An 11493-nucleotide genomic window follows, 5' to 3' on the forward strand; every position below is an offset into this window, starting at 1 on the left:
TAACTCAAAAATTGCTTTAGTTTTGATGCAACTAGAAGGGAATGGCAGTTTAGTTTGTCTAGCAACAGGGCATATATCACATTTGTGATCAAAATGAGAAAAGAAAGAAGAGGAACTGATGTTTTTCATTGAATCAAAAGGCATGTGGCCCAATCTAATGTGCCATAATTTTACATCATCCCTATTGTTTACTGGAATAGGAAAAGAGCTAGGAAAAAAACTACAACTGGAGAGTAAAACATCAGATTTAGAACTAGACTTGACAAGACTTTGTAGACCTGAAGTGGTGGTCATGATATAGATCCCATCCTTTGCTTCACCAATAACCAGAGGGGTCCTCATTGAATGGCCCTGCATAACACAACGAATGGAAGAAAAATTTAGTGTGCAATAGAATTGTTTGCAGAATTGATGAATTGATATCAAGTTGATTTTAAAAGAAGGGACAAGCAAAACATTCTTTAGTAGCAAATTATGAGGGAGAGTGACAGTTCCTCCATGTGTCACCCTTACCCTGAAAGAATTTGGGAGCTTGACATAAATAGGAGAAGACAAAAGTGTAAGAGTAGTAAAGAAAGCAGGGTCAAAAGACATATGAGCAGAAGCTCCTGAATCTAATATCCAGTAGCTAGAGCTAGCATGGGTTTGATATAGTCTTGGATCACTGAAAGTGTTACCAGAAAAACAGTGCACCATGTTAGCTGAAACCTCACTTCCTACAAATGGCACATCTCCAATCTGTACATTCTGGAACTCTTCTCCCAAACCACCATAGTTCTCCTGAGCAACAAATCCATTTGCTTGTTTCCCATTTGTTGCGTAACCTGAGCATCCACCTGTTGTCACTGCATTAGCCATAGAGTTCCCTTTGTTGTTTGGTTGTGATTTTGGCCCCTTGGTGAACTTAAAATCAGGTGGATAACCTATTATTCTGTAGCATTTTGCAATTGAGTGCCCAGATTTCTTACAATTTGTGCAATACAGATTGTTGTTGTAGTTATTGTTGTTGTTCTTTCTTGCTCTAAAATCAGTATTGTTGTACCTCTGACCTGAGAAATTCTGATGTGTTGCAAGAAATGAAGATGTGTCACCTGGAAAGTTAGGATTAACATATGCCTCTCTCTGTTTCTCATCTTGAATGAGGAGAGAGTACGCATGATTCACATTTGGGAGAGGTGACATCATGAGTATGTTGCTTCTTACTGCTGCATAAACATCATTAAGTCCCATTAGAAATTGGATCAATCTTTCGTCCTGCTTGGATTTGACTACTTTCTTCTTTCCTCCACAGGTGCAGTTGCAAGAACATATTTCTCCGCTGGAGAGAGCATCCAGCTCATCCCAAATCCTCTTGATTCTTGTGAAATATCCTGCTACATCAGTTGTTCCTTGCATCAGATCTGTGAGGCCTTTTTGAAGGTGATAGAGTTGAGCTCCATTGGACTGACCAAACCTGTCATGAAGGTCAGTCCAGAGATCTTTAGCGGATTTAGAGTATATCACACTCCCTGCAATTTCTTTTGAAAGAGAGTTAAGCAACCAAGAAATCACCATGTTATTGCACCTAGTCCAAAACTTGAACTCAGGTGTATCAGCAGATGGTATTTCGGCAGAACCATCAATAAAACTCATCTTGTTCTTAGCTGATAGAGAAATAATGATGGACCTTCTCCACGCAGCAAAACCAGTTCCATCGAAAACGAAATTCACAAGATTCATTCCTGGAGAATCTGAGGGATGAAGATGATATGGACTGCTAGAATCCATTACTGCAGATGAAGAAGAAGAAGAGTTTCCCTCAGATGATTGTGATGTGTTTTCCATTTGGATTGAAAGAACAAAAATAAAGAAAAGATTTGGATCCTACTGCTGCTCTGATACCATGAAGAAAATAAGGAAATGAAGACAGATTTTTGAATTTTTTCTTTTGATGATCTCCCCTCTACAACCTTCATGTCTATATATACAAATATAAAAGATAAACAACAATAAAAGCCCATACTAGTTTAAATAACAATAAAACCCATAAAAGATAAATAACAATAAAAAGACCCATACTAGTTATATTAACAATAAACCCATACTAGTTTGCTTATCTTTGTCTTCTCTTCTTTTTATTCCAACAACTTTACCATAGTAATAAGAGGATTGAGAAAAGGACTCTTCAGTGACTAACTTATGGAACTGGGCTCTGGGTTCAATATTCTCTGACTTAGGTTCATAATAGCGCATTAGCATTAGTGTTTTACTAGTGTTGTAACATTGTTTTACTGTGCACAATTTGATTAGGATTAGGTTTGTTCAATTTATTTAGTGTTAGTTTGTATTATCTGTTGATATTTGTTCCTAAATTGTAGAAGTTAGTTTAAACTAATTTTGTTAATTTCATTTGTATATAAACTCTACAGGAGTCTCATCAAAGAAATATATTTTTTTCTATTCAATTTCTCTGTCTTTATATGGTATCAGCGCCGCAAATACTCTAACGAGTAATTTTTTCTCCTGCATATCAATGACTCCCTCTACCCCAGTTGCTAATGTTGATGCCTCCTCTGTCGTTAAACACTTGATTCAATTCAACCCAGCATCTCAACTTCCCATTACACTGTCTGGCAGCCACAACTTCACCGTTTGGAAAGCCCAGATGCCATACTACTTCATGGACATAACCTCTGTGGTCATCTTGATGGCACCAAATTGTCTCCCCTCCGAAAACAATCATCACTAATGAAATTGAAACTGCCAACCCGGAGTACAAGGATTGATTTCGGCAAGATAAACTAATCCAAAATGCTATTATGGTCTCTCTGTTTGACGCCATAATCGCCTCCATTGTCCCTTCTACAGACAACTCCAAAGCTGCCTGGGATCAACTTCACACCTCCTTTGCGAACAAATCTCAAACCCGCATCTTTAGCCTCCGTCCTCATCTCAGTCGAGTAAGCAAAGACAACAAATCTTTTGTTGACTATCTGCGTGAGATTCGCTCTCTGTCTGATGAACTCACCGCAGCCAGTTCACCAGTCAACAATGTAGATCTTGTGGTTAAAATATTAAGCGGACTCGGTCCCAAGTTCCGTGAGATTTCAGCCGCAATATGGACACGAGACTCTCCAATCAGCTACGCCAAACTCTTTGACAAACTTCTTGATCACGAAGTGTTTCTCAAACAGGAGGGTGACCACAGTTATTGCTCAATGAGTAACATATTCTCAAACAGCCCCACGCAATAATCCCCCCCCCCCCAACAACAACTGGCCTCCCCCAAACAAGACAGCCCACTCAAAACGCCACTCCCCAGGATTCAAACAATAGCTCTCAGTGATGTAACTTCCCACAGAAACCCTTCCGCTGTCTGCTCTGTGACAAATTTGGGCATACAACAAATGTCTGTCGGTCCCGGTCCCGGTCCCATAACCACTTTGAAGCAAAGGCTAATTTTGTTGCCCACACACTGGCACATGACCCCTAAATTGTCGACTCGGATGCATCTCACCACATTACCTCCGAAACCAACTCCCTGCATTGTTCAGGACTTCAAAGGGATTGAGGACATGACAATGAGTAATGGTAATGTGATTCCAATTACTCACATTAGTACCATTCATTTATATGCGTCAAATAATGCCTTCAAGCGCTCTATTGTTTTATGTGCTCTTGCTATCAAGTGTAAGCTTCTTTCAGTTTCTCAATTTTGCCAAGACAACCTAACCTCAATAGAGTTTTTTTCTTTCAATTTTCTTGTGAAGGATCTGACTAAAGGAACTCCTCTTCTGTGCGGCCCGAATAAACCAGGACTCTACGAATGGTTGTTCCTATCTCGCCCAACCATCAATGTTGTTGTTACCATCCCTTCCTTACATATGTGGCATAGAAAATTGGGTCACCTTCATTCTTGAGTTTTATTTTGCATTCCAAATAAGTTCAGACTTTCTTATTCTTGAAAGACAAATTCACTTATTCTAATTGTTGTTGCTGCAATAAAGCCCACAGATTTCCATTTTCTTCAAACTCCATTAGGAACACTTTACAGTGATCTGTGGAGGCCCTCTCCGGTGCTCTCAATTGATAAAAAAACATTATTATTGTATTTTTGTTGATCAATATAGCAAGTACATCTTGTTATACACACTGAAAAGCAAAACTCAAGTTAAACAATTTTTTTACAACTTACATCCTGTACCTGAAAAACATTTTGATAAAAAAAATACTCACCCTTATAAACTGATGGAGGAAGCGAATATCAAATACTAGACCCCTACCTGCATTCCAATGGCATAAAACACCTTGTTTCTCCACCATACACGCCTCAAAGGGTTGCCATGGCTGAAAGACGCCATTGTCATCTAGTTGAGACAGCCAAAACACTACTTTATCAAGTTGCCTTACCATCCGATTTTTAGTCGTTTGCCTGCCATCATGCCGCCTATCTCATCAACCGTCTACCCACTAGCACCCTTAATAACAAGTCACCATTTGAAGTTCTTTTTAATGAAAAACCATCTTATGCATCTCTTTGTACATTTGGTTGTTTGTGTTATCCGTGTGAAAGAAAGTATAAAAATGAAGACAGATTTTTGAATTTTTTTTTTTGATGATCTACCCTCTACAATCTTCATGTCTATATATACAAATATAAAAGATAAACAACAATAAAAGCCCATACTAGTTAAAATAATAATAAAACCCATAAAAGATAAACAACAATAAAGACCCATACTAGTTATATTAACAATAAACCCATACTAGTTTGCATAATTTTCAGCAAGTTGCTTCTCTTTGTCTTCTCTTCTCTTTATTCCAACATCCCTCCTCAAGTTGGAGGGGAGAGAATTAACCCCCAACTTGCGAAGAATGGTATTGTGAGCTGGTCCTGATAAAGGCTTTGTGAAGATATCTGCAACTTGAGATGCAGATGGAACGAAATTTAGAGAAATGAGACCTGCGGTGAACTGTTGGCGCACAAAGTGGCAGTCAAGTTCGACGTGCTTTGTGCGTTCATGAAACACAGGGTTTCTAGCAATGTGGAGTACCGATTGACTATCAGAATGGACCGGGATTGGTAGCTTAGGTGGAGCTGATAGATCTCGAAGAAGACTATTCAACTATGTGACTTCAGCAACAACTCGTCGCATTGATATATATTCTGCTTTCGCAGATGAAAGTGATACTGAAATTTATTTCTTGGATTTCCAAGAAATCGGAGAGCCACCCATGCTTATAAAATACCCGCTGACAAATCTTCTTGTATCCATACATGAGGCCCAATCGGCATCGCAGAAAGCAAGAATGGAAAAAGAGGGATTGCTACTGAAGAACAATCCTTGACCTGGAGATTTTCGAAGATATCGAAGAACACGAATTGCAGCATCGTAATGAGGTAACCTTGGGGACTACATATACTGTGACAAATGCTGAACTGTAAAGGCTAAATCTGGACGAGTGTGAGTTAAATAGTTGAGTTTTCCGATCAATCTTCAATAGGAAAAAGGATCTGTGAGTTGTGTCCCTTCATCAACAGAGAGTTTTTGCGAAGGATCAAGTGGAGAAGGTACTTCAGCTAAGTCATCACAGTTGTACTCAGACAGAAGTTCAAGAGTGAATTTCCTCTGATTCACTATCAGACCATGGTCTTCTCGTACCACCTCCAATCCAAGGAAATAATGTAAGCTTCCTAGATCTTTTATCTTAAATTCAGTATCCAAAAATTGCTTGAGGTTAGACAACTCTGTAGAATTATTCCGAGTAATAATTATATCATCGACATAGACTGCAACTAAAGAAAATGAGTGACCTGAATGCTTGTAGAATAAAGAGTAATCATTCAGAGATGAAACATAGCCTTTGAAATTAAGAGCAGCCCCTAATTTTGCATACCATTGTCTTGAGGCTTGTCTCAATCCATACAAAGATTTGTTTAGTTTGCAAACTGAGTTAGGATTAGAAGATTCCATACCTGGAGGAAATTTCATATACACCTCTTCTTGCAATTCACCATGCAAAAAGGCATTATTGACATCTAGTTGAGATATATTCCAACCTCTCTTGACTGCTACTGCAAGTAAGCATCTTATTGTTGTCATTTTGACAACAGGAGAATACGTTTCATTGAAGTCGATGCCTTCTCTTTGGATGTCTCCCCTTACCACCAATCTTGCTTTTAATCTCTCTATAGACCCATCTGCTTTGTGCTTTACTTTGTAAACCCATTTACAGGGTAAAGCTTTCTTATTTGGAGGTAGACTCACAATTTCCCAAGTGTTGTTGGAATTTAATGCCTCAAATTCAGTGTCCATAGCTTTTAACAAACCAGGATCCATAGCTGCCTGGGAATAATTATTTGGCTCACTTATACTAGAAATTGCATTCAAGACCTGTTGATTAGAGATAGATAAAGCAGCAAAGGAGAAAATAGGAGGATCAATGGGATCAGTAAAACATGAAGTGGAAAGATCAGTGAGATAAACTGAGTTGCAAACATACTCATCTAGATACACAGGCTTTTTAAGAACCCTCTCTGATCTTCTTTCAGGTGCAACAGAGATGGGATCCACATCATGAGTTGGAAATGTTCCACATGAAACTAGCCGTGAGGGCTTGTTTGAGATGATTGCAGGGATTCTTATGAGCATAGAGTCATGGGAGGAGTATCGAGCACCGAAGCGGGAAAGAGTATAGTCCAATCTCGAACCCCAGAAACTATACCACCAACGTAGGTAGGGATGGAATCGTTAAAGTCGGATGCTTCCCGTGGGATCGAACCGTTAAAGTCGGATGTTTCCCATTTTATTGTCCTGAAATAATAGGACTTGACTAATCGATGGTATCCATAATTAGGGAGGCGTTCATGCCCTGGCAAGGTATGGACAGACGTGGCAACAACATCTGATTATTGTACTATCATTGGCTCATAGGTGATAGTTGTCGGATAAGAGAAACTCCCATTTAGGTCTTGATAGTACTCCGAGTCAGTTGAGTTGAGTGGCTTGTGATGGGTCCCGTCTAAAATATTTCTTGTTAGACTGAGGACACTTGTGTCACGCCCCGGGAGGGTACCCTAGACGTAACCGGCACCCGAAGGCCATCTCTGACCTCCGGGCGAACCACTTGGGACAATCACTCATTCATTCAAGCACATTCTATTAGCAGAAAACTCAATTTAAGAAATACTTCTCATATCATAAGGGCCGAAGGCCAAATATTTACAATCAAGACGATAATCAAAATAGGAATCCTCAAGATGGCCGCTCGACCTCCTCACATCTTAGTCTATGAAGCCTCTATTCAAGTCTAACAGGTGCCAATGATAAGCCCATGGCTACCGACAATCTAAATAAAGAAGAGACAATCCAAAAACTGTACAGGAAGGCCCAATATCCTCCAGGAACTAGGAGGACTCACCGACTGGCTGAAAGTGTAAGTTGATCTTCAACGGAGCGCCGGTTGATGATCTCTAGTACCTGTCTCTGCATCATGAAACGATGCAGGCCAAATGGCGTCAGTACATGGAATGTATGAGTATGTAAAATGGCCGAATACAACGAACATCAAGGAAGAATAAATCAACTCGGGAGCTCAACTCAAAAGGGATGACAACTCAATCAAATGTCCTAAGTCTAAACAAGGATATGATTTAGACTGGACCAATCATATACAATTCAACTCAATCTGACTCAGAGTACTATCAACACTTATTTGGGAGTTTCTCTTAACCGACAACCAACACTTACGAGCCAGTGAAGGTACAACGAAACGACGTCGTTGCCACGCCCGTTCATACCTTGCCAGGGCATGAACGACGAACACTCATGGATCCAATCCAACCAGGTCCTATAATGTCAGGACAAAAGCTCTCGGGGAAGCATCCGACTTTAACGGTTCAATCCCCCCTACGTTTGGCAACACAGGTATTGGGTTCGAGTATGGACTATACTCTTGCCCAATTCGGTGCTCGATACTCCTCCCAAGACTCAATGCTCATAAAACTCCATCAACTCAACTCAATCAACTCATATCAACAAGTCTCATTACAACCTTGTCGACTCATCAACTCTGTCACAATCAAATATCAATCTCAATGCTCAATCTCAATCATATCTTCAAGGAAGCTTTAAATGCACATGTATAACATCATCTAGATATAATCAATCATTACCTCATCCATTTGAGAAAATCCTCATGACTCACCACATCTTCGAGATTTCAAATCGACATTTTTATAATAGGCAACATTTTTAAGAAAGTAATATACTTTATCAAACCTACATAATTAAGAAGATCAGTAAAACATATTTAGCAACTCATTCCTTCATCATCTCATACTCACATAAGGGCTCATTTTAGGAACCTCTTAGCTCAACAACATTGGCACATAAATAATTAAATAAAATGGAGACCAAGTTCATTCAAACATGTACCATACCAAGAAACTCAATTTTTCATGGATATCTAACCTCAAGACAAGAATAGGGCACATGGGTGGACTCAGCCCATGTTTTGGTTAGCCTTACATACCTTACTGAAGACTTAAAGAAAACCTTGTAGTTGGGTCTTCAATGGAGGACTCAAATCTTGAAGTTCTTGGACTCTTTTTTTTGTTGGAAATGGAGAAGAAGAGAAGAGACAGGAGCTAGGGCTTTTAGAGAGAGAGTGAGGGCTGAAGAAAATGGTCCCAAAATATACAAGGCTTGGGTATATATAATTTGGGACAATTCCCAAATTGCCCTTCCTCCAAAATTCTGAAAAATTAGGCCAAAACGCCCTTGGCACGATAGTGGCGCGTCGCGCCCTTGCAGCACCAAGGCCAATTACGCCTAAAAACCTGCACACCTCGTAGTGGCGCGCTGCGCCAGAGACCAAACTACTGAGGCATGTTTCTGGCGCGATAGTGGCGCGTCGCGCCCTTACAGCGCCAAGCCCATTGTTCTGAATTCTAGAATTTTGGCCTGAAAAACCCTGCACACTTTTAGTGGCGCGTCGCGCCAGGGACCTAACTACTGAGGCATGTTCCTGGCGCGATAGTGGCGCGCCGCGCCCTTACGGCGCCAGGGCCATTTCCCCAGCAGTGGTAACCCAGGCCAAAATGAAGTCCCTATCGTGCTAGTTCGTCTTTGAATCGTCATATCTTTTGGCCCCGAACTCCAAAATATACGTTCTTGGTGGCGTTGGAAAGAAGACTCGACGACCTTTAATTTGATAGTTCGTGGGCCACCCAGATTAAAGTCTTTCAAACAATAGGGTCATTGAAAGTCGACCCTTACGTGAACTCGTCCTAAACTTAGCCACGACGGATCTTTTGGACTTATCTCGGTCCTAGGGGTCCTCAATGACCCCACATCACCTCCAACGCTCTTAAACTCCTCAAGGACTCATCTTAACTCAAGCACATACTTCGAAATAAATACGATGGGCCCCACACGTGTACAAAGAAGGCCCGAATCTTGGGAAAAAGTTTGAGGGGTGTTACATTATCTCCCCCTTGGGATCATTCGTCCTCGAATGACGAGCAACCAAGAATAGACTCGGGGTACAAATCACAATCAAAATTCAGTCATTCAATCAATCAAATTCTCAATCAAATATCAATCAAAACTCAAAAAGGTACGAATGAATTCGAGTCAAGGAAGTGGTCATTACCTTCAATGCTCTCCTCGGTAGGCACGAATAGATGTGGGTATTTAGACTTCATGGCTTCCTCCGCTTCCCACGTGGCTTCCTCAACAAATTGGTTCCTCCACAAGACTTTGACTGAGGCGACCTCCTTGTTCCTCAATTTGCGGATTTGGCGATCAAGGATTTGGATTAGGACCTCCTCATAGGATAAGCTATCCTTAATTCCAACGCTTTCAATAGGGACTACCAATGAGGGGTCACCCAAGCACTTTTTCAACATTGAAGCGTGGAACACCGGATGAATAGAAGCTAGTTCTGAGGGTAGGTCTAGCTCATAAGCGACACTCCCGATCCGCCTCAAAATTTGGTACGGGCCAATGTATCGAGGACTAAGTTTCCCCTTCTTTCCAAACCTCATGACCCCCTTCATGGGTGACACTTTCAAATACACCCAATCATCCACCTCAAACTCTAAGTCTCTCCTCCTCACATCGGTGTACGATTTTTGGCGACTTTGGGCTGTCTTTAGCCTCTCTCGGATAACTCGTACCTTCTCCATGGCTTGATGGACGAGGTCAGGTCCAATCAACTCGGCTTCACCAACTTCAAACCACCCAATGGGCGGTCTACACCTCCTCCCATACAAGGCTTCATAAGGAGCCATTTGAATGCTTGCATGGTAGCTATTGTTATATGCAAACTCTATAAGAGGCAAGTGATCGTCCCAATTTCCCTTGAAGTCAAGCACGCACGCTCTCAGCATATCTTCTAATGTCTGAATTGTGCGCTCTGCTTGGCCATCTGTCTGGGGATGGAATGCTGTACTCAAGTTCACCCTCGAACCTAATCCCTTCTGAAAGGATTTCCAAAATTGGGAAGTGAATTGGGCTCCTCTGTCTGAGATAATAGACAAAGGGACCCCATGCAGTCTGACGATCTCCTGTATATACAACTTTGCATATTCTTCTGCGGTGTCAGTAGTCTTAACCGCCAAGAAGTGAGCTGATTTCGTCATTCTATCCACAATTACCCAAATGGAATCATGGTGCTTTTGGGACTTCGGCAAGCCTGTAATAAAGTCCATGTTGATCATCTCCCACTTCCATTCTGGAATTTCTATGTTTTGGGCTAGACCACAGGGCCTTTGATGCTCAACCTTCACTTGTTGACAATTCGGGCATTTGGAAACGAATTCTGCAATATCCTTCTTCATTCTGCTCCACCAGTAGTTCTCTCTTAAGTCATGGTACATTTTTGTGGAACCCGGATGAATAGAGTATCTAGAACTATGCGCTTCGGCCATGATCCTCTCTCGAACATCATCAACATCCGGCACGCACAATCTATTTTGGTACCGCAACACACCATCTCCCCCTTAGGTAAAAACCATTACCTCTTGTTTGTGAACGCCTCCCTTCAATTGGAGAAGGATGGGATCTTGGTCTTGCTTCTCCTTCACCTCTATCACAAGTGAGGACGTAGACCCATCCTGAATGATAACTCTGCCTTCATTGTTCTCTTCCAGATGAACTCCCAATCGGGCTAATCTGTGTACCTCCTTCGCCAATTCCCTCTTTCCTTCCTCCACGTGGCTAGTGCTACCCATGGACAACCTGCTAAGAGCATCAGCAACAACATTAGCTTTACCTGGATGGTAGAGGATGCTCATATCATAGTCCTTGAGTAGCTCAAGCCATCTCCTTTGCCTAAGGTTGAGTTCCTTCTGGCTAAAGACGTATTGCAAGCTCTTGTGATCGGTGAATACATCGATATGCACTCCATACAGGTAGTGGCGCCAGATTTTAAGTGCAAACACCACAGCTGTCAGCTCAAGGTCATGAGTTGGGTAATTCCTCTCATGAAGCTTAAGCTGTCTTGAAG

The 11493-nt window shown here is 41.3% G+C and overlaps 1 protein-coding gene across 2 annotated transcripts; it reads right to left on the reverse strand.

Moving 5' to 3' along the window:
• Positions 1 to 224: 224 nt before the first annotated feature.
• LOC129888861 (uncharacterized) lies at positions 225 to 2108 on the reverse strand. Of its 2 annotated transcripts, XM_055963916.1 has the most exons (3): positions 1552 to 1714; positions 678 to 1453; positions 225 to 351 (listed from the first exon to the last, which is right to left on the reverse strand). In XM_055963916.1, exons 1-3 carry the CDS (start codon positions 1617 to 1619, stop codon positions 317 to 319), a joined length of 879 nt encoding a protein of 292 aa, XP_055819891.1. In that variant the 5' UTR covers positions 1620 to 1714; the 3' UTR covers positions 225 to 316. The 2 variants fall into 2 exon arrangements, with proteins under 2 accessions (XP_055819891.1, XP_055819885.1); XM_055963910.1 differs by having other exon boundaries at positions 678 to 2108.
• Positions 2109 to 11493: the final 9385 nt, after the last annotated feature.

The sequence above is a fragment of the Solanum dulcamara genome, chromosome 1 (assembly GCF_947179165.1).
Source record: "Solanum dulcamara chromosome 1, daSolDulc1.2, whole genome shotgun sequence".
NCBI classification, from domain to species: domain Eukaryota; kingdom Viridiplantae; phylum Streptophyta; class Magnoliopsida; order Solanales; family Solanaceae; genus Solanum; species Solanum dulcamara.

What these genes read in the sequence shown, in the direction of transcription:
- LOC129888861 (XM_055963910.1), bottom strand. Translation starts at nt 1,824, where the DNA reads ATGGAAAACACATCACAATCATCTGAGGGAAACTCTTCTTCTTCTTCA. An exon ending in CATGGTGCACTGTTTTTCTG is followed by an intron (nt 352 to 677) that starts GTAACACTTTCA and finishes TGTGTTATGCAG; the next exon opens with GGCCATTCAATGAGGACCCC.